Below are 23,936 nucleotides of genomic sequence, written 5' to 3' on the forward strand. Positions count from 1 at the left end.
GTATAATGCACCACAGTAATCCAGATGAGAGGTTATCAGAGCATGGATAACTCTAGCTAGGCTGTCTCTGTCCAGATAAGGGCATAGTTGGTATTTAGAAGAATGAGCTGGGAAAAAATAACCAGTTTGGTGTAATGTTTAGAGTGTCAGACTAGGAGTAGGGAAATTCAGGTTCAAATCCTCACTCAGCCTAAACTACTTTTTGGGATTAAATGGATAAGAGAGGAAAGGTCTCTGCTATTCTGAGGACTTTGAAGAAAGTATGGGATATACATGCAATATACATGCAAACAGTCAGCGTTTTATTATTCTAGTTTCCTTTAAACATTGAAGTCTGCCCAACCCTGAAGTAGGGGCAAAATTATTTTCTTCCTAAAATGGCATCATAGATGCTTCTTTTCTTTACTTGAATGTCCTTGAAGCCAGCAGCACTGAGGAGCCCATTGAACTCTGATGCAGTCCGTTCTTTTCCTTCTGTAAATACCAGCATCAACATGGAGTATAGGTGGGCTTTTGAAGGCCCAGTTCTATTTTCATCGAGAATTATTTCTGAGATTAACACTCCACCACCTGGTTCAAAAGATATTTCACTGATTTAGCAAAGAGACGATATTGTTACCTTTTCAACAGCACTTTGAATACTACAACTTAATTTTTCCAATCAATTTTTCAAGTTAAAGGAAATACCACTTATCCTGAGTGGCACCGACATATAACAGCAGTTCATGGAAAAAACGAAATAGCTTTGAATAATCATTATGGACCAAATTCCACTATCCTTTGCTGCTTATATTTTCTCTAACCCTTCCACTTTGGATGCCCGTGGCCTATTCGCCAGAGAAGTGTAACTCATGAACCAGAATGGAACTTCTTTATTTGCACCATGCATGTATTTATTTACTTATAATATTCATATACTTTTCCCCATTCAAAAATTTCAGAGTGGTGTACAAGATAAAATAAAATAAAACAGAATAAAACACCTTAAAATAGGTTTTAAAAGAAGCAAAATGAAAAGTGGACCATGAACTCCGGGTGATAAGGAAAGGCTTCCTGGAACAATGATGTTTTCAGGAGGCACCAAAAGGAATACAAAATTGTTACCTGCCTGACCTCCAGAGGCAGGGAATTCCATAGGAGGGGGGCTACCATGCTGAAGGCTCTTGCCCTGGTGGACTCAAATCGGAGGATGGGTCTATGTGGAACCACCAGGAGCCTGCCCTCGGATGACCTCAGTGACCGGGCAGGTTGGTAGGGGAGAAGGCACTCTCTCAGGTAGCCTGATCCCAAGTTGTTTAGGGCTTTGTACACAAATGCAACAACATTAAACCTGGCCCGGTAGCGAATAGGCAGCCAGTGCAGTTCCCTCAGCAGAGGAGTTACATGCTGGAAAGGGGCAACTCCAAGCAACAGCTGAGATGCAGCATTATGCACTACCTCCAGCTTCTGGAGCAGCTTTAAGGGCAGCCCCACATAGAGCGCATTGTAGTAATCCAATCTTGAGATTACCAATGCCTGTTCCACTGTGGCCAAGCTATCCCTGTCCAGGAGAGGCCATAGTTGGTGAACCAGCCAAAGCTGGTAAAAGGTATTCTGAGCCACCATGGCCCCTTGAGCCCCCAGCAACAGAGATGGATCTAGAAGTACCCCCAAACTACAAAACTGACTGTTCAGAGGGAGTGCAACCCCATCCAGAAGAGGCAATGAGCCTGTCTCCCAGACTCGGGAACCACTCACCTACAGGGCTTCCATCTTGCCAGGATTCAGTTTCAGTTTATTGGCCCTCATCCAGCCCATTACTGAGTCTAGACACTGGTCCAGGACCTGCACAGCCTCACCTGATTCAGTTGTCACAGGGAGACAGAGCTGCGTGTCATCAGCTTATTGATGGCATTTAGCTCCAAATCCCCTAATGACCGCTCCCAATGGCTTCATATAGATGTTAAATAACATTGTGGACAAGATGGTGCCCTGCAGCACCCCATAGCTCAATTGTCAAGTAGCCAAGGAGTGGTCACCCAATGCTACGTTCTGAAAATGACCCCGTAGGTAGTACCGGAACCACTGTAGCACATTGCCTCCGATGCTCATCCTACGGAGTCGATCCAGGAGGATACCATTGTAGATGGTATCAAAAGCCAATGAGATCTCGAGCAGGATTAACAAGGATGCATAGACCCTGTGCCCCTCAGTCATCCATCAGGATGACAAAGGCTGATTCAGTCCTGTAACTAGATCGAAACCCAGACTGGAATGGGTCTAGATAATCGGTATCCTCCAAGAGTGCCTGCAGTTGCTCCGCCACAACCCTCTCAAGTACCTTCCCTAAAAAGGGGGGTGTTTGCAACTGGGCGGTAGTTGTCTAGTACTATCAGGTCCAGGGTGGGCTTCTTCAGGAGTGGTGGCACTACTGCCTCCTTAAGGACAGCAGGGACCACCCCTTCCCAAAGGGAAGCATTTATCACCCCCTGGACCCACCCAGTCAACCCTTCTCGGCTTGTTTTTATAAGCCAGGAGGGACAGGGATTGAGAGGGCAAGTGGTTGGTCGCATTGGTGCAAGCACCTTGTCCACATCATCAGGCTGCAATAACTGGAACTGATCTCACAAAATCGGGCAGATAGTGGCATCAGACACCTCAACTGGAGCTACACTAACAACAGTGTCAACCTCTCTGCGGAGAGAAGTGATTTTGTCCTCGAAGTGTAGTTGCAGCATCCTACGAGTTTGATCATAGATGCTACTGCAGCTTGCACCCCTTGACCTCCTAGCCCTTCAGATCTTTTGGGCCTCTACTCCCATCAGCCCCATCCAGGTCAGGAATCCTGGGAGATGTAGTTTAAAACATCTGGAGAGCATCAGGTTGGGGAATACTGTCCTTGCTGATACACAACTCCCCTGGCTTTTAAAAAGCGTGTTTAGACACATTTTTTCATTTCACCTTTTAAATTATATAGTTTTAATGTTTTCATAGTCTTGTTTCTGATTACGTTAAGATTTTATTCTTTTAGATTGTTGTATATGGCCTTGATGACTTTTTAAGGAAGTATAAATGTTAATAATAAACAAATAAAATTGCCCCTTTTTATCATGGAGGAAGGCACGTCTTTCTTTTAGCAAGACAAAAAAGCCCCACTGTGTCTGCACATCTGTAGCTGCGTCATATAACAGACACAACACAGATGCGCAGCCACCATGGAGCTTTGAGCTCATATAGTGGAGATGCTGTCTTGATGGTGCTGCATTTGCCAGGAATTGAATATGCGGCAACCTGAGAGAGGGTGCTCTCCATGCAGGCATCTAAACTGTGGAATCCCCTCTCCTCTTAGACACAGTCATCAATGCATTTTATAGCCAACCGAAGACCTATTTATTCAGCCAGCCTCTGACCTTTTTCACACTCGCGAGGAGGGGAGTTACAGTAACTACAGAGGGAGGAGGGGTAATGGAACCAAATCAAGCGGGTCCGCCATATGACCGGGAACCACACAGTACTGACCCACCCCTCCGTAGTTACCAGACATACCTCCACGTGGTTTAATTGTGCATCCTGACCTCCTCTGTACCATGAATGGGCTCTTGCCTGCTGCTCCGTCAGAAAAAGAGGAAATAATGTCTGCACAACCATAGAGAGAGTCTGTAGCACCAAGAGCCGGAAGTGGCAACTCTTGCTGGTGGACTCTAGTTGCTGCCATTATTTTTTCTTCTTGGAATAGTGAAAACATCTACATTGTTCTCCTCAGACACCATGGACACCACTGTGGATGTCCGCTATCCCACTGCAGCAGGTGGGTAGTGTGTGAGGGTAGTTCAACCTCAATGGGAGGGGAGAACTGCCACAAAGCCACAGTGAATCACGTTTTTGAGCTATCCATGGTGTCTTAACATGACATCTAAACAGGCCCTTTGACTGATCTTGTTTGCATATAATACTAAACCATGTTTTATTTAACTGAGGGTTTATCAAGTAGTCAGGTGAACAAATCATGGTTTGTTTTCTCAATCGCTGGGCTCTTTATTTCCTTCTTCCTTCACTTGTTCCCTCCCTGTGTCTCAAGTGCATTGCAACGCTGTGCTGAAGGCATGTAGAACAGCTTCTTTTTTTTACCTCCCTGGCCTGCTGTCTCTGTAGCCTGGTGAAACTACCCATTAACAAGACATGATTCTGAGTTCTCATGTTAACAACATCCCATAGAGTTCACAACCGAATAACAAACCACAGGTTCTCTTTTTGAGTTGTTTCACAAATCATGTTTTATATTAGTGCAGCTGCATTCATACATCACAACAACCTAGAATAAACAACCCATTCCATGGATTAACATTATGTGTGAACAAGGCCATTGAATCTGTGTTACTGTGTTTTGTTAATCGCTATTTAACTGATATGTGTTTTCCTGTGTTTTATTGTTATATTAGTTACTGACGTTTTGATGGAAGGATTTTAATGTGTATTATAACTTTTATTTGTATTCTACCCAGCTTTGTATTATTTTATAATGAAAAGCAAGTAATACATTTTATAAATACATAAACACATAAATAAAGAGCTTTATCACACCAGCGTTATACTGTGTAATCATTGTGAATTGCATGCAAAGGACTCTGAAGTTTTCCAGTTTATAATCTGCCTTGACCATGAAGTACTCCCACGCATCCTGCTTTAATTGTGCTATGAAAGCAAAAGACTAGCCATATTTTGATACTAGATTTCTAGTGTATCATCTGAGTGGCCACTGGGGTGCAGGAGCAGGATTTGATATGAATTAAACAAATGCTTACATCTGCGTAAGCTTTAAAGATAAAGACTTCAAAATTGGCACAGTAATAGATATTAAGGAGAGCTTTAAGCATACCAAATTTGAATCAGATTGGGTCATCTGTTGATTTTTTTACATTCCCCCCTTTAAACCCACTTCCTGGTATGAAAAGGATCTTGCCGCCTGGTAGCAACAACAACAGCTTAGCGCTATAGAAATAATTCAAGGGAAACAGGTATGTGGGATGAAGCTACAAATCTAGAAATTTAGGGCTCCCTTGAGTAAATTAAAAGGCAATGCATATGGTGAGCCCGAGCATGCAAATTGCAGCTTCTGCTATCTACATACACCTACCAGGTTTGCAGGCCTTGTGCAGTTTAGTTAGCAGCTGCACACACTTCTCATCATCCCAGTCATGCAGGACCCGAGCCAAAATATATAGGTCAGCTTCAGGAACTGGATCTTTAAAAAAATCCCCTGAAATAAAATAGATCGGTTTAAATTAAGCATATTTAATTAAGCATATTAATAAAATAGGCCTGTTTTAATTAAGCATATTGTTTTACCAGAAGAACAATTAGTTTCACCTATCATCCCCAGTTATAATAAGGTATACACTGCTGTCTGCTGGTGCTCCCAGTGCATGGCCATCTTGCTTGTTAAGCTAAGCATTGCATAAGTCTACATAGACGTAGCTCACACATAACACTAATCCATAGTTTATGTAACCCATGGTCTGTTGCCCTAGCCAGGGTTCGTCTGGCAGAAAATAGAGCAAACCATACGTTTTCTTAATAATTGGGTTGTTTGTTTCCCTCCTCCTTCGTCTGCCCCTTCCCTGTGTCAGAAATGCCTTTGCAGTAGGACTGGCACATTGAGAGGATTTCTTTTTTCTTTTCTTTTTTACTACTCTTGCCCAATGCCTCTTTAGCCTGAAAAACAACTCATGAACAACCCACAGTTCTACGTTCACATCTAACACAATCCATGTTTTAAACAAACCAGAGTTCACAACCCAACAACAAACCATAACCTGGTTTACCTGTAACAGTAATTCATGGGTTAAATTAAATGCATTAATTGGTGGGGGCTTGTGAGAATGAGTGAGAGTGCTGTGTCCTGCTCACTTGCCTCTTCCGGTTTGAATCTGCTTTCCTTTTTCTATCTGTTCCTAGGTTGTTAGTCGGGACATCCAAATTTGGCACACTGGGATGTTGAGGGTTAATCAATCCAGAGTTTTAACCCAACAACAAACCATGGTTCAAACACTCATTTTGTGCTGGGTTTGGATGTCATGACTAACAATTGGGTTTGAAAGTCACGCCTAACAACCCAGAAATGTATTCCTGGGTTGTTTAGCAAAGCAGGTTCAAAGTGGAAGTGGCGAGGAGGTGGGAGGCAGTATGCTCACTTGTGTTTGGCCTCAACAACCCATGCTTTATAAGAACTGGGCCCATGTTTGCTTTTTCTTGGTTGTTTGTGCTTAACAAACCATGGTCTATTAGCACAGGTGGGTTCTCACATTACGGGACTGCAGAATTCAACAATATATACCATGGGTTAGCATTACGTGTGAACCTGACCACAGAATGTCAGAACAAAGTATATTTTACCTTCTTGGAAAGTAATCTGGCATTCTTGTGAAGACACAAAATGCTTCCTTGCTCTTTCTACTACTTCAGGTAGGTCTAAGATTGTCACAGTAGAATTTGGGTACAATGAAATCCATTCCTTGGCCAAGGCCCCAGAACCTCCTAGAAGAAAGAACAAAATGGAAACAGAGAATTTGAGGGGAAAATTAATATACTATGTATATCACACTCCTTCCAAAACATTCCTGTGTAAAATTTCAGAGTAGTGCATCAGATATTTGCCAGGGGCAGAGCAGGGCTCATTTTGCCCTGCTTATGAAATTCATTAATTTCGTAGGCAGGGCAAAATGAGGCATTTATGACTTTAGTATCTCCAAGGATTTGCTAGTCCAGAATGTGAGTTTCTGATTATTAGGGAATAAAAGAGCAATGTTGTGCTAAGAAAACATAACAAGGACATACTATCCAAATTAAAAGCTGCCAAGAGAATACAGTATATTGTAGACTAAAGCCATAGGACAGTGTGCTAAATAAAAGGAGAGTGGACAGTTTAATAGTTTCTACCCTCCATCTATAATTAATGGAGGCAACTACAAGAGGACTCTAGTTGCCTCCATTATTTCTGACGGCTATTTTTCCCTATGAGTTTGCATATGGCCAGACTAAACTGAATTAGCAATAAAGCGATTCAAAGAAATGTGTCAATTGCTTACCTGTAACAACGATTCTTTGAGTGGTTGTCTGTGAACTCACATATATGGGTTATGTGCAGAACTGTCATTCGGAACATGCTAGAGCTGAACAGAGTTTTAGACAGGAGCCCCACCTACCCCCTCTGCACATGCTGTGGGCATGGCTCACACCTGCCTCTCAGTTCTTTTTAATCTGCTGCAACAGTTTAGGAGTGTAGGGAACATTCTCTACCTCATGGCTAACATTTTCCAAGAAGGCCCTATCATCCCCTCCTGGGATGCTGAGCAGAGTTCTCCTATTCTTCTTTTCCTTTCTCTTTCCTGTTTTATCTGGGTTCTCTTCTTTCTTTTACTTTGCTTTTACTTTGCCCCCCTTGGGGCACTTTCAGTCCTTCTTCAAAAACGGCACCCTTTGTGGCGGGAAGATACTTTTGCCTGACAGACACCTCAACTGTCTTCTCTGCCTCAGAGAAGCAAATAGGGTGGACTCCTGTACCCACTGCCGAGCCTTTACTAAGGCCAGTATTACTTTATGTATAAAATATCCCTATATTTAATGTACTTGTTTAATAGTCCCTAAACCACTACCTCAGCCAAAATCACTCACAACCAGGTCCAGCTCTTAGATACAGCCTTCTTCTGACTTCCAAATCTCCTCCACCTGTATTTCTGCCTGCTTTTTCTGGCAAGATTCTTTCCTATACATTTCACACTTTGGCCCTCTCCTGTTCTTTTTCCTTTCTCCTTCCATCTCCTCTGGCCATTTTCTACTCATTATAATCCATCTAGAATAGTGATCGATAAATCTCACGAACACAGGAGATATCCCAGGCTAGACGCGGACAAGCTGGTTTTGACCTCTTAATCAGTCCTACTTTGACAATCACAGAATAACAAGGCTGGAAGGGAACCTACAAGGTCAACCAGCCCAATCCCAAAACCATGTAACAAGTTAATCTCAAGCTCCAAGTAAAGGAAGACACCTGAGAATGTGTGGCACTTACCTCCCACATCACAAATAAGTGAGAAATTAGAAAGATCAAATGCAGACATCACTTCTCTACCATACAGGCTCCAAGCATCACCCATGCCATCAATGAACCTTTGCAATTCTTCCTTTGATCTAAAAATTAAAAATGTCAGTGGGAATAGGAAAACAAATCAATGGCTTAAAAATGGATCTTTTAATTTAAATAGGATTTTTAAAAAATTAAAGTGATTTTTGTATTTTTAAAACAACATAAAAAAATAAATAAAATCATCTATAACTTAATAACATAGCTACATTTAAATGTCACTATAAACATGCTAATGCTACACTTAGGCCTTAACTAGACCTACCTTTTATCACATGACAGAGGAGGGAAGATCTCGTGTTGTGTTTAACTAGGGTGACCATATGAAAAGGAGGACAGGGCTCCTGTATCTTTAACAGTTGTATTGAAAAGGAAATTTCGGCAGGTGTCATTTGTATATATGGGGAACCTGGTGAAATTCCTTCTTCATCACAAGTTAAAACTGCAGGTGCCCTGCCCTCTTTTAAATCTGATCACTCTAGTATAGCTCCTGCAGCTTTAACTGTTGTGATGAAAAGAAAATTTCCCCAGATTCTCCATATATACAAATGACACCTGCTGAAATTCCCTTTTCTATGCAACTGTTAAAGATACAGGAGCCCTGTCCTCCTTTTCATATGGTCACCTTAGTTTATCGCAAGATCCCTCCTCCATTTACACGTGACGACCTCAGGAGGAGAGGCGTCATGCCCGCCAATTTTTTATTTTCTTAAAGCAATGGGAGCGCATGAACACTCGTGTGCAAAAGGTAAGTGTTTTTTTAAAAATAATTTAAATTCCCACTCCTCCCACCCTACCCCCGATGGGCGCATTGCTCCTGAGGAATCATGCGGAGCTGGGTCAACCCATGGCAACGGGCCACATGTTCCACAGTCTTGGGCTCAGCCCGAGACTGTGGAAAAACCAGGGCCAAAGTGTAGGGCAAGATCCCAATTATCCCTCCCTGATCCCGGGATCCCCTGTGCATCATGTGGACACACAAGGATGATCTCGGGGTTCACCCCGGGATAAAGCCCCATCTAGCTAAGGCCTAACATGGGCATTCATTTCAGTTTTTCATCTCACAAAAATGTCTCTATCCAACCTAACTGCTGTTGCTTCTTCAAAGTCCTGGGCCGGATCTACACTACTGCTTTAAAGTGCTTTATAACAGTTTTATAGCGCTTTAAAGCAGTTAAAGCGCTTTATAACTGTTATAAAGCGCTTTAAAGCAGTAGTGTAGATCTGGCCCAGGACATTCAGTTACTCTAACAAAAATTATACATAAAAAGACACAGTGCTGGTGCACATTTTTAATAATGATTTAAATCGCCTTGATTTAAATCAGTCCACCTTGATTGGCAGGTAGGAAGCAGAAAGAGGATGCCCGCAAACACCTGGCCCTACAAACTGCAGCCATACCTAGTCCTGTTGTTCTGCTCACAAAAAAAAAAAAAACATACAGAAAAATACAATAATTTTACCTGTAAAGGTCATCAAATATATTATTTGATGAAGTGCCATGAATTGTTTGAGTCTGGCTTTTTCCTTCCCTGAAACAGAACGTTTGTTTTAACTATATTAAAATTAGTCAACAAAAGTGCCAAACTCAATGTCAACTCTTTTCACTTTCCCCACACCCGCAATATACAATTTGTTGCATTGTTATTGCCCACTTTCAGCAAATAGAGTCTGCCTCAGAGCTCAAGAGATTAACAAAGAGCTCCAATGTAGCAACAACAAAGGCAATGGAAACCTGCAGAGCACACCAAAGTGCTCAGGAAAGGCAGAGGGCTTTCCATGAAAGTTGTTTGAGGTCAGGAGAAGCTGGAATAAATGGGGAAATCACAGATCGCAACCCAGGAACCAGTCCAACGTGTAAAAAATATAAGCAAAGATCAAATTCCAGACCAAAGGCAATTGGCTGTGGTGACTGCAAGGTGGCGTGCGAAGACTGGAGAACTTGGCAGGTTGGATAGGGAGGCCTCACAGGCCAAAAGTTCCTATACATCCCCACTCAGAAGTAAGTTTATCTAAGTTGTCCAAAAATTGGTTATTTTGCTTTATTACTTCCTAAGTAGTGCTAAATAATGATCTAGGCTCAACCCATTTGCATTCAGCACTACTTAACAGTACTAAAGAAGAAGCTCATTTTTCTCAATACATGCTCATGAGCTGGTGTTGTTGGCAGAGATCTCTCCTGAGGCCCACTATTTAGCCTCCTAAGACCCAGTGAGGCACCTTTTCCTCCCACCATTTAGCCAAATTTCAGCAACCCACAGGCAACTGCATTGGCAACAAGTGAGATGCTTGATGACTTTGCCAGTGCAAAGTGGCGTGGGAGGAGCAGGGACCATTGCAACAGGACTGAGCTTCTGAAAGAGGCCTTAAAAACATGTCATAGAAGTTTGCTTCTATATCGCCCTTACAGTCATTTTACACTCTGCCATTAACACAGTGGTTCTCAACCTTCCTAATGCCGCGACCCTTTAATACAGTTCTTCATGTTGTGGTGACCCCCAACCATAAAATTATTTTCGTTCTTCTCTACATGATCCATTTTCATGGGATGGTTTGCTAATGAAAATAATACATAACAATAGCTTTAATAATACAAAAGTTGATACATGACATAGTTCAGTCAATACAGTTTCCTAAACCATCGGAAATATGTGTTTTCCGATGGTCTTAGGCGACCCCTGTGAAAGGGTCATTCGACCCCCAAAGGGGTCCCGACCCACAGGTTGAGAACCGCTGCACATCTCTGGCTTTGAACCATGTGACTTCAAAACACAGTATACCATTGGCCAATTTGGTCTGAGTCAGCTGTGTGATCAAAAGATGGTGCCTCTCCCCTTAAAAGTTCCAAGGCACCAATGCCTCCCTTCTAATCATTTCCTTCACCAGTGAAGGAGAGGAGAAAGGAATAGGAGTTGCACCCTTACTGGGTGTGTTGGAGCTTTTGAAAGCACAGGCACCATCTCCATGTTGACACCTGGCGACTCTACTATGTGTCTAACTGAATCCATCTTGAGAAGGCCTCTTGAAAAATCTGTCAAGTAGAGGGGAGGTATACGCCCTTGAAATCTGTAAATTCAGGTTGTGTTCAGGTTGTGTAAATTCAGGTCCTTGGTATTTAGAGGAGATTCTGATCTCGCTCTCACCATGATGTATATAAAGGGTGTTATTCCTACTGAATTGGTTTTAAAAGGATGGTCCAGAGAAAACATGTGTTTTCGCTCTAATGGTCTCTTGCAAAAAAAAGAAGTGTCACACATTATTTTAGAATTGTACAGAGAAATAGAATAGTCTGATACCAACTGACTAGCAATTGTGTCATTTATTTTAGATACTGTTCCCAAACAATTCTTCTGGTTGTATATTTTCCTTTATACGGGTTTTCCACTGATGTGAACAGGGATTAAAGGAAGAGGCAAGGTCAAGTTCCACCAGAAGATGCCCTGATAGCACCTGAATAAGGTCTGGGAAGAATGAGGTTAGTGTGGCACTCAGCCATCAGAGTAGTGTGGAATGTAAGTGGAATTGCCATGGACTTTCCTCACTAGTATTTGAGTTATAATTGTAGTTTGGCTTAATGTGTGCATCTTTCTATGGTCTGTTCCTATCAGTGGATATGTTATAGCCACAGTTTACTGGGGAAGGGGAAAGCACAGCTACCTGAGCAGCTTTTGTTTAAAAATCCTTTTCCTCTTAGCAATCTTTTCCCCCCAAAATAGTTTACTTAATTTGCATTAGAGCACTTATTGATGTGTGATTGCGTGAAATGTCAAAAAGCGTAGGGCACTGTCCAACTGTGTCATTCCACAGTGCAAATGACACTCCCTATCAGGAACAAGTTTCCAAATTACAATCAAGAGAAGGATCTAACTAAATTTACATTTCCACAAGCATGGTTCCACAAGTGTGGTTGCGCATTATACTTGTGCAACCACTTTTGCACGCTTAACGCCCAACCACTTGGACAACAGCGTCAGTGGAGCTCCACTAACACAATTGGAATTTGCAGAATGGTGTCCTTGGATACTGCCAAAATGTTTTAACATTTGTTTTGGAGCAGAGGTGTAAAATGGAATTATTTAATGAGGAAAAAAATGTTGCTGAAATGATGGTGAATGGAAAGGGGCAGATATTTTTTATATAAAAATAAATTATATAATTAGAGCTCTTTCATTTAAGCATTATTGTGCAGAAATTTTAATTTTAAATATATTGTGGGACCTGTCCATAACTTTTTCTTATGGGAGGCATATCAATATCATAAATAAACAAGAGGGAGAGAGAGAGATGGAAAACTCTTTCAGCACTAATTAAAACATTGCTTAAGAATTAGGTGGTAAAATGAAAGCCACATAAAGAACTATAGTGAAGTTGCTTTTTGCTATATATTCACTGTCTAGTGCATCACTGCACTCATCAAAGCTATGCCTCTTGGAAAGCCTGAAGAACAGCGCTAACAAAAATTCACACCTGCAGAAATTGCACTCCTGTTCTGTTTCTTCACTAATGTTTGATTTTCTATAGTCTGGAAAAGACAGAAGAACTCTTGAGGGAACAACAGGAGAACAATAATATGATGAATGAACAGAGTGAACAACCTAGTTGATTTCTGGAAATGGAGATGACCAGCCCTAGTCCTATGAGATGGAGACTACTAGCTCCAGCTCTACTCCTCACCTCACGGCATCAGGAAGGTACTGCATACTCGGATAGACAAATTCAGTGAACAACTTCATGTAATTATACTGAGACTTCGGGCTTGTTTTAGCAAGGTACATATCAGCGAGGTCTGTGTTTCCGTAAAGTCCTTAAAATGAAGGGGACAAAAAATGATGCTTAAAACCCCAGAAAATATTAGGATAACAGATTGCTGACAAGCCCTTCTAAAATACACCTTTCCCCCACAAACCAGCAATTCTTTGCAAAGGAGCAAAGTATGATATTCATTAGCTGCTATTGCATTTCATTTATTTTAGTTATATTTTTAATACTGGAACTGGAAAGCATCTTCTGTCAAAATACTGCATTTTTGTCTTATGGCATTCCTCTATATGAGGCTTTCATAGTGCACTTGTGATTGGTCACTCAAGGAAGTTAGTGGGTCCTTTACACGACGTCCTCAATCTCCATGGCCTCTCCTGTGGCCATGGAAACCTTAATTCTGGCTTTTTGCTTTCTTTTTAAAATATTTTATTATTTTTCCAAAACAAAATCAACAGAGAGAGAGAAAGAGGGAGAGAGAGAGAGAGAATAAAAAGAAAGGAAATAATAAAAAGAATTGAATTGAATTGAATTGAAATTGGATCAAATTATTGACAGAGGGCAGCACATGTAAACTCTTTATATTTTTCTGCTTTAATTTACAGTCTGAGACATACGTGGAATCCATGAGCTGCTTAGAAGTTTTCTTTGTAATTCTTCTGTATGTCAAACTTGTATTTAGTCTCTATTAGATAACCCGAGGAAAGCTTTGACAAATACTGCTGTGTATGTCCCTAATCGGTATATAGAATAAAATCCTGCCATGTTTTATAAAAAGTTTTTATGTTTAGACTTTGCCTTTAGCTAGTTTAAATTGGTATGTCAATTTTTCTGCCATGGCTCTTTGCCATAATTCCAAGACTTTTTTCTTATTGGGAAAAATGGACTGTTTTCTCTGCATGGCCCTCGAACAGCTCCGTGTAACTACATAATTCTGCTACATCATAGCTATACTACTGCGCATCTAGAGGCTGTATAGTGAAACATACAGAACATGCAGAAAAAGGATATCCCGGAACGGAAAGAACATGGAAGCATGTGTAAAAGAACTGCCCTTAATCCTGCAGAGAATCCAGAAGCGGAAGCCCCAGTTAAGGTGCCTGATGTACAGACGCTCTGAGTAGACCTGTCCAGCTGCCACCACCCTGCCGATCCCCCTCAGAGGCCGGTTCGGAGCCCCCGAAGCAGCCCTGGTTCTGGTCAGGGGTGCTTCTAGGGTTGCCCAACCCGCCTTTATGCCGAAGCTGAGGCAAAATTCAGGCCCTCTGAGGCGACTCAGGCTGCGCAGCTAGCACCCAGAAAAGTCTCCCCTTCCCCACTTACCTGGTGCCTCCACCGCCTGCTGCTGCCGGACATAAGGACGGCAGTGGCAGTGGACAGCAGAGGCAGCAGGTAAGCCCCCTCCCCCCCTTCCCCCCTTCCCTGCCTCCGCCATCCACCACTGACACCGACACATAAGACCGGAAATAGGCCACATGGCCTACTTCCCGTCTTATGCGTCAGCGGCAGTGGAAGCTGCCACAACCAAGATGGTGGTGGCGATGGAGGCAGCAGGTAAGGAGACTGGTAGGGTTGGTGGGGCTGGTTCCAAAGCACTGAGGTGGCCCGAAGCTTCAGAGCCTTCACCTGAACCGCCTCAAATCCGGTTCGGAAGGGTCCAAATCACCCTCATCCGCTTCGGATTCATAACAACTGGACTTGCATCCTTCTTCCTACACGGTTACCTTCGTTCTCCTTCCTCTCCACTCTCAGGAACTTGAACCCCACACAAGCATCCAGCAGCCTCTCCATTCCAGTGGGGCTGGTGCCCAGACGTTCAGCAATAGTTCCTGCAGTCAAGAGTTTCTCTGACTTCAGCAAATCAAATACACCCAACTCAGAGGCAGTAAACATGATCTGGAAACAAAGGCAGAAAAATGCAACAACAACAAAAGCCAACAGTTCACATTATAGACACTCATGTGGCCTTTTCATTTTTATGCAATTCTGGGCTGGCTAAATTTTAACAATTGATGGTCATCATCTGACATGAAGATCGCTTCAAATGGAGTATAGCCTTATGTATATGTGTCTTTTATTAGATGTATTGTATATTATTGTATCAGATGTATTGTATGTAATGTTATGTATTTTGTACTGTTTCCCCTTTCCCCATGTGTTTTGCTTTTGTAGAAAGTAATAAAAGTATTAAAATTCAACATTATCGACACTCATGAGATTACTTAGCCAAGTTCCTGCCCTTAACAAGGAGCAATGAATCGTGTGGGCGAACATGCCGGTAGCAAAGTGAGAAGGGCTGGTAAAGAGCAGCGGCACAGCCACGGCTGGGGCCAAGCAGCACAATGATGGGGTGGGGCCAAAGAGGCGGACCCAACAGAGTGAGGTCACTCCTTTGTTCTGCCTCCAGTTCAACTTGAGGCTCTCAAAGGCAAATCTCCCATGCAGCTCCAGGATTGCAGTTGCTGTTGCTGACTTCCCCAAGAGTAAATCCATCACTGAAAGAGATCAGTGAGCTCGCAAAAGAGTTCCACAAGATGGGCTTGATGAGGAGCAAGCCCCCAACCCTGCCCACAAAGGAGGAGCAGGCAAAAGGCCTCAAAACGCCAAACGGGTAAGACACAGAGCCGCCTTCTTGTAGGAAGAGCAGTGGAAGAGGAGCAAACTTGCCTGTTTGCTAGGATGTTTGGAGATCAAAGAGCAGAGGAGGGAGGTGGCCCTGAGGGGAAAGGAAGCTGAAGGGTATGAGACTGCAAATGAGCAACTAGGGCAGCAAAACACCATTGCTGAGTTCAGACGACATCTTAGGCAACGGACGGGGTAATAGCATTCTCACCATGCATTATTCTCCTGCTACTCCTCACACAACATGTTGCCCTTCCCCCCCGTCGCACGGCTGAAAGTCCCGGCATCCTCCTAGGCTGCCTGTACTCCCTCCTCCCTCAGTTTTCCTTGCCGCATCCCATCAGCCATTGCAAGTTCTGCCAGCTGTATAGGAGCAGCCAGGGTGTTTTCGGCTGCTCCTGCTAGAGAACTCTATAGCCAATGGAATAATGCAGTCGACAGATGGGGGGAGCCCTCCACACGACATCTTAATCAGTTGATTATTTGATAAGCAACGCAAGAGCCCGTTGTTTTCTCCCCGTTGATTAAAATGGTGAAATAGTGTACTGTCAGTTGTGTGCACATTGTGGATAAACCCCCACATGACACAATAATCAACTCGACTGACAGTTGCCTCCTCCCCCTCCCATTCCTGTTGATTATCATGTCATCCAAGCCCAGCCCATGAGTTTCTGGCCTCTCCTGCTGAGGAAGCAACATGTTATTCCACACACACACACACACACACACACACACACTTAATTTTTGCTAGCTCAGCCAGGCTGAAGGCAAAGGGTAGAATCCACCCCACCCCACCTCCCACACAAACACACTTCATACAGCAAGTGGCAGCCACCATTGGGAAGGGACAGGGCACATGGCGGTGGTCATTTTATAAATGGAACCAGCCCTGTGTTGGTGACAGCACAAGTACAAACAACAATAGCTAAGGCATGAGTTACTAGTCACTGTACGTGCACTGCTCTCTCCCGCCCCCCTCCTGGCCCAACTAAGCTTATGGGTGGCTGCAATACTTCGAGGAGCTGCCCTACAGAACGGAAGGGTGTTCTGCCTGCATAAGTTACGAAGACCGGCTACCCCAGCCCCACTGTTCTGCCCAAAAGGCTGCTGGCTTTCCCCACTATGCAGAGGTAGCCAAACAATCCATCTCATGTGGCCTAGGCCATTCTTTCCCCCACATGCCCCAAACTGTAGGAGAGGGCAGGCAATAAAAGAGCCATCTAAATGGACATTGCAGCTCTCAATACTCCTCCCCATCCTATGAAAGCTTACTGGAGGGGCTGTGACTCAGTGGTAGAGCACGTGCTTGGCAATAAGTAAAGGGGGTGGGGTGGCAAAGTTACCAAATGAACAATCAAGCTCAGGCACAACACCCCCCCACCCACCCCCACACACCTGGGAATATACAAAACAATGCTCCTGCACCCCACTACTGAGAAGGGAGAACTTGCAGGGGCTTCAGCACTTACTCAGAAGGAGGGCACTGGAGACCTCTGGTGTTTCATTTATTTATTTATTTATTTATTTATTTATTTATTTATTAAAAAATTAACTTTTCTATACGGCCCAATAGCCGGAGCTCTCTGGGCGGTTCACAAAAATTAAAGGTTTGTTTACAGTGGCATCTAGAGTCTAGATGAAGGCTCATAACTTCACCAACCCAATCAATCCATGCAGAGTTGTAAGGTACCCCTAGAGGTAATTTAGACTGACCCCAAGCACATAACATCTGTGTGTGTGTTCATAAAAATAATGGTAGCAGGCTTTAGCATCTACCTTACATGCAGCAGATCCCAGGCTCAAAAGCACCCCTGCCCCCCCCCCAATATGTAGGCATATAAAGATTAGACATTTTAGATAAGGAATTAAAAAACACAACAAAATCCAAGATTAAATTGTCTATATGCAAAATCTATGGTAAGACCCACTTGGAATAACATATACAATTCCGGTAATCTCATTAAGATGATGATGATGATGATGATGATACCCACCAAAAGAGCAATAGATATGGTAGAGTTAGGAAAACAGCAGAAAGGGGAAACCAAAAGGACCAAGCAACTCCCTTATCAGAAATGGTTTCAACTCTCGGGGGCTATTTAGGTTTGAAAAGAGGTGAGTGACGGGAGATATGATACGCATGGGGTGGAGAAAGTAGACAGGGAGGCATTTTCTCCCCCTGCTATAACACTAGAACACAATGGGGTCATCTCATGAAGCTGAATTTTGGGAGATTCAGGGCAAATAAAATGAAGAACTTCTGTACACAGCGCATAGTAAACTATGGAATTCACATGCACAAGATATAGTGATGAAAACCAATGTGGATGGCTTTAAAATGGGATTGGACTGGAGAAATTCCTTGAGAATATAATTATCAGTAGTTTCTAGCCTCACAGGGAGCTGATTGGCCAGTAAGTGAGTAGAATGCTGGACTGGATGGATCTTGGTCGGATCCAGCATGGCTCTCCGTATGTTCTTATGTAACACGTGTGGGTTAAAGAGGTATAAGCTTCAGGGAACCAGATCCCAACAATGGCTCAGTACGAAGGACGCCTCAGGCAAGGGAGTGGGGGCAGGTGAATAGTCATAGCACCAACTTTTCATGCAACAGATTGTTAGAAATATTGATGATGCATTATGCATAGTCTGATTCTAGATAGAGCAGCATTCTTCCAGTATAAAGTGGGAAGGGGGATTTCTCCTCTATTCCATTGCTGTTGAAATAATAATAATAATAATAATAATAATAATAATAATAATAATAATAAAATATATTTATTTCTTACCCGCCTCTCCCTTTGGATCAAGGCGGGGAACAACATTAGAACAGGAATCAATACATCTTAAAAATTCTTGATTTCACATTGATCTGGATAGGCCTGCCGGAAAAGGCTAGTCTTTAAAGCTGCCTTAAAATCACACAGAAAGTTAATTTTATGAATCTCCTCTGGCAGGCTATTCCACAATTTGGGGGCAACAGAAGAAAAGGTCCTCTGGGAAACTGATGTCAGTTAAGGCAGTTAACTGCTCTCTTCTCTGTTGTCTATCTTAAGAAAATGACAGACTGGTTTTTGAAGTCTCTCTCGTTATTGATGTTAACTTCCTTCAAGCTCATCATAAAGAAAAGTTTAATATACAACATTTGGTCAAGTATCCTGTTGCTGCTATCTTTCTCTCTGCTAAATAGAAGTGATAAATTTCCCACAAAACGTGAAGAGATATGTCACATATAACTCCTAACAGAATATATATATATATATATATATATATATATATATATATATGTGTGTGTGTGTGTGTGTGTGTGTGTGTGTGTGTATGTATATATAGATATATAGATATATAGATATATAGATATATAGATATATAGTTTCTAATAGGGTTATGGGCTCAGATCACACTAAATACTGATCAGAGAGGATAAAGTAATGGTTCTATATACAGGTGAACTGCCCAGAGAGCTTCAGCTATTGGGCGGTATAAAAATGTAATAAATAAATAAATAAATAAGGAGCAGTGAAGATTGCTGAGAGTGTTCCCATACTCACGTCTGGCAATTATTTGTTATGGGAGTTTCGAATAGAGAATGAGCTTGTGAAGAAAGATCTGTGGGACATAGTTGAAGAGAATGCCCCGACTGAAGAAGCAAATTTAATGGTTTGGCTGAAACGTGATAGAAAAACGAGAGCAGAAATAACTACATTTGTGAGTAATGAAGACTTATGTCACATAAAAGATTTTACAACAGCCAAGGAGTTATGGAATGGGCTGGAACAGTATTTTGGAAGAAAAAGTCTCAATGAAAGACTGTATTTGTCCAGGAAGTTATTTAATTTGAAGTTGCCTGAGGCAGGAGATTTGGAAAAACATTTGAGTAAAATATCTGGCTTGATGGATCAGATAAAATTCATAGGAAAGGATTTTATTTAGTGAGGAAGACAAAACAATTGTATTGCTTTCAAGTTTACCAGAAAGTTATGATTCTTTGATTAATGCCTTGGAGAACAGAGACAATTTAACTTTTAGTCATGTTATTTCTCATCTTAAAGAAGAAGCCATTAAGCAACAAGAAAGAGACAAAGAGTGTGGGATGGACACACAGGCATTAGCAGCTAAGTAGAATCCTGGTCCTACTAACCATGGCAATCAGCCTGATAGCAACAAGTCTACAGTATAGACGTATCTAAAGAATAGAAGATGTTTTTCTTGTGGTCGATTGGGACATTCAGCAAAGCAGTGTAAAGTTCCAGATAAAAGTGGTGATAAGAAAAGATTTCAAAGCAGTGGCAGAAATCAATCAAATAGTATGTTTACAGCTTTCACAGGAATATGTCTTCAAAGTAACAAGACAAGTTGGCTGATTGATTCAGGAGTGACATCACATATGTGTAAAGATGCTAATTTTTACAAAGAGTTAGACAATAGTTCTAATGAAAAGGTCACACTGGCTGATGGACAGACATTGGCTGTAAAAGGCATAGGAAATGGATTCCTGAAATGTAAAGGATGAAACTAAGAATAACAGTGTTCATAATGAACTATACATATGTACCAGATATCACAGATAACTTATTGAGTGTTTCACGTTTAACAAAAGAAGGATTTAATGTGAATTTTAACAAATATAAATGCAGTATAACCAAAAATGGACAGTTGTGTGTACAAGGTTTTGAAAATAATGGTGTTTTTATTTTGAATATTAAAGGAGAAGAGAAAGTCAACACAACTAAAATGTGCTTAAGTGAAGACTGAATACATATATGGCACAAAATACTTGGTCATCAAGATTACAATGACATCTATGATTTACAGAAGAAAAATTTGATGAAAGGAATGAACATTAAAACCTGCAAAGAGAAAAATAGCAGTCAAGAATGTGAAACTTGCTTGCTAAGGAAAGGCATAAGACCTTCCATACCTAAAAAGAGTCAGAGAAATTCATTAAGACCTTTGCAGTTAATTCATTCTGATTTGTGTGGTCCAATTCAACTAGAGTCCTGTGGCCATAATAGATATATTTTAACACTTATTGATGATTTTTCTAGGTACTGTGGAATTTATCTTCTGAAAAACAAGGCTGAGACTGCAAAGAAGCTGAAAGCTTATGTTGCTAGCGTGGAGAATCTGTTCGGAAGACCTCAAGCTATTCTAACTGACAATGGTGGTGAATATATGTCACATCAGATTGCAACATACTTGCAAGAAAAAGGCATTGAGTATTTACATACTGTACCTTACACTCCAGAACAAAATGGAGTAGCTGAGAGGAAGAATCGGTATCTAATGGAGATAGTTAGACATATCTGCTTCACTCAAAAATATGGTGAAGATTATGATGAAACTTTTGCTCCTGTGCTCAGAAATGACACAATTAGAGTAGTATTGAGCATAGCAGCATTTTAAAAAATACATGTAGAGCAGCTTGATATAAAATCAGCATTTAGTTTTAACTTTAAAACCCATTTACTCCACTAATCCCCACTATTGGGGTTCACCTGCAGGTGGCAGATCTGGTTTAGATCTAGTAACACCCTTAGGTCACCCTCACTAAAGGAAGCTAGTTGGGTGCCTAAAAGATAGAGGGCCTCAGTTGTGTCATCCCACTTAATTCCCCAAAGAGGCTCTCCTGGTGCCTATGTTATAATGTCTTCAGTGCCAAAAAAAAAGGAGACCCTTCTTTTGTCCTGGGCACTTTACATACCTTGTTCTAGATTTTAAGGCTGTTTTATCGATCCCTCTGCTGTTTGTTGTTTTGCATTGTCTTTTATTCTTTTAAATATTTGTATTGTATTTTATGTTCTTAACTGTTCTATGGTTGTTGGGGGTGGTTTTTTTTAGTCTTTTAACTATCATACTTTGCTCAGAGAACATTAGTTTTTGGAAGGATTCGAAATGTAATAAAATAGAGTAGGAATAAGCAACCTCACATCCCTGGGCCACATCTGACCTATCACTTAATTCCATCTGGCCCACAGTGAAGACAGTGGCTGTTTGGTGCCACAACCCAAAGGTCTTCTGAGTGCTCAAAGTGCTTCCCCTTTTCCTGGAAAACACTCAGCTCAGCCCAACCCAGACCTGACCATTCCTGAGGAAAGGGCCAGGGAGAGGTGTGCCGAGTTGGTGCTGCTGCTGGAAGGGGCTCCTTCTACCCGCCACATTCAACCTTCCCTTAAGAGAGACAAAGAGTGGGAATAGACAGGGAACAGAGTGGGGGATCGAAGGTAGAAGAGAGAGGGCCCACTGAGATGGCTGAAAGCTGCTGCTGCTGCTACAAGGTGAGGCAGAGGAAGGAGGAAGGAGCCCCGAGGGAGGGAGGGAAGGGAAGTAGAAAATGGTTCTCCTCTTCCAGGGGAACGTCAGTATAAGTGAACTTGAATTGATCCACACTTCATCAGAACATCTAAGAGAAAGGAACTTTTTGCAAACATGTCTGTAGTAGGCAGTGAGAATGATTATTTATTTATTTATTTATTTATTTATTTATTTATTTATATACTGTAGCATCATCAATGTACATGGTGCTGTACATAGTAAAAGAATAAAACAGCAACACCCTGTCATATCGTCTTAGATTCTAATAAAATCATAACAAAACCATAAGAAAGGGAAGAGAATGCACCAAATAGGCGCAGGGGACAATAAAACTAACAGTGTGAAAGTAAGAACAAAGTCAAATTCTAAAAGCTGTAGAAAAAAGAAAAGTTTTCAACTGGGCTTTAAAAACAGTAATTGAACTACTGATCCGCAAATGCTCTGGAAGATAATTCCAGGCATAAGGGGCAGCGAGAGAAAATGGACAAAGCCGAGCAACAGAAGTCGAGTATGGGTAACAAACATGGCATTTGATGAGCAAAGAGCACAAACAGGGCAATAATGTGATATGAGAGAAGAAAGACAGGAAGGAGCTAGACTGCGACAAGCTTTGAAAGTCAACAGGAGAAGCTTATGTTCGATTCTGAGGTGAAATTAGATGTATTTCATGAAATCTTTTATACTGTGTAATTTAAAATAATTTCTTTATTTGTGTTCTGCTTTATTTCCCAGCTCACTTGGTGTTAGAACAAAACAAATATAGGCAGGTATTACCCACGGACCTTACCTTTGAAACAATAAATTCGTGCTGGTGCTGAAATAAGGTTTTAATGGCAGAATTCATTCTTCCTCTGTGTTTGCCAGACACAACGGGGTCTTCGGCAGCTGAATCACTTGTTTTTGCTTGAGGTGAAACAGACTCTTCAATGCCACCACAAAGGCCTCTCCAGAATTTCTTTTCTGAAAAAGCTCCAGAGCTCTCCAGAATATTCCCTTCTACAATGAAATTATATCTGAAAAGCGGGAAAGACAAAAATTCTGGCTTGTTGGTTTCAGGAAAACGTTCAGTCGCGACGTTATAGTATAGAAAAAGTAAAGAAAAAAGTGGTTGGAAGTCTAATTGGGAAGATGGAAAAAGATATAAAAGATATAATGACTTTGGGAGAGAAAATAGACATAGAAAGGAAATGGGGCAGCAAAGTTATTATGAAGTAGAGAAACCAGAAATCTTGACACAGTGAGAGAGGTGTTAGGAAACAGAAAGATTTCAGGACAATGGAGGACACAAAACTGCTCACCTGTGGAAGCTCCAGGGAAATAATTTGAAAACAAAATAGCAGGATTTGTTCCACTCAGCTTTTGCTCCTTTTGTAGCCTACAATATTTGAGCAAGAACTAAAAAAGAAACAACACCTCTTTCCAAAAGGGTTGGAACTTGTCCAGAATAAAAGATTTTGGATCCATGCCAGCAAAATTTGTGCAAAATTTGTCCCCCTTGGAAGACAGAGAGTTCCCTGGTTTGCCCTCAAATTATCCCCCTTCGTTTCCATAGTGTATGAATGCCTGAGCACTTACACCTTTGCGCTTTAACGTTTCATTGATCTTTACACTTCTCCTCTCCTGAGCACCAGCGTCTCACTGCTGTTCCATTGAGATGCACTCTCAGATCTCCTTTGTACCTACCCCTACAGTTCGTTGGTTGGTGGTAGTTGGACACCTCACCTTCCTTAGTAGTAGACATGGGACACTCTTGGTCCTGCACTGCTTTTATTGTCTCAGCTATGCCTCTGTGTCTATTTGTTCTCATCCCTTTACCAGATAGACCCAATTAAGCACTACCCACACAATTTGTTTGTTACTTATTAAATTCCATCAGCAAATATTCCCTGGGTGGCTTGCAATATTAAAAATATGAACATTTATAAAGGGAGAAAGGATATTGAAAGGAGATGCCTTTGAAACACAAAGTCCATTGCTGGGTTTTGCATGTGTTGATGAGTCCCATTGAAAGCCTGGCAATTCATATCAGGTTCTAGTTAAAACTTAATGCAAGAGTAGCATATGGAATGTGGAGTTAGTTCATACCTGAACGGAGCACAGTGACCTTTAGATCTTGGCTAAT

The 23,936-nt window shown here is 41.7% G+C and overlaps 1 protein-coding gene across 1 annotated transcript; it reads right to left on the reverse strand.

Annotated features, from left to right (window-relative positions):
• Window positions 1-316: 316 nt before the first annotated feature.
• Window positions 317-22,829, reverse strand: LOC134398762 (acetylserotonin O-methyltransferase-like). The gene is made up of 8 exons (XM_063126252.1): window positions 22,602-22,829; window positions 14,602-14,773; window positions 12,794-12,923; window positions 9,583-9,651; window positions 8,048-8,166; window positions 6,373-6,513; window positions 5,114-5,236; window positions 317-570 (listed from the first exon to the last, which is right to left on the reverse strand). Exons 1-8 carry the CDS (start codon window positions 22,656-22,658, stop codon window positions 362-364), a joined length of 1,020 nt encoding a protein of 339 aa, XP_062982322.1. The 5' UTR covers window positions 22,659-22,829; the 3' UTR covers window positions 317-361.
• Window positions 22,830-23,936: the final 1,107 nt, after the last annotated feature.

Source organism: Elgaria multicarinata, chromosome 5 (genome assembly GCF_023053635.1).
Source record: "Elgaria multicarinata webbii isolate HBS135686 ecotype San Diego chromosome 5, rElgMul1.1.pri, whole genome shotgun sequence".
NCBI lineage: Eukaryota > Metazoa > Chordata > Lepidosauria > Squamata > Anguidae > Elgaria > Elgaria multicarinata.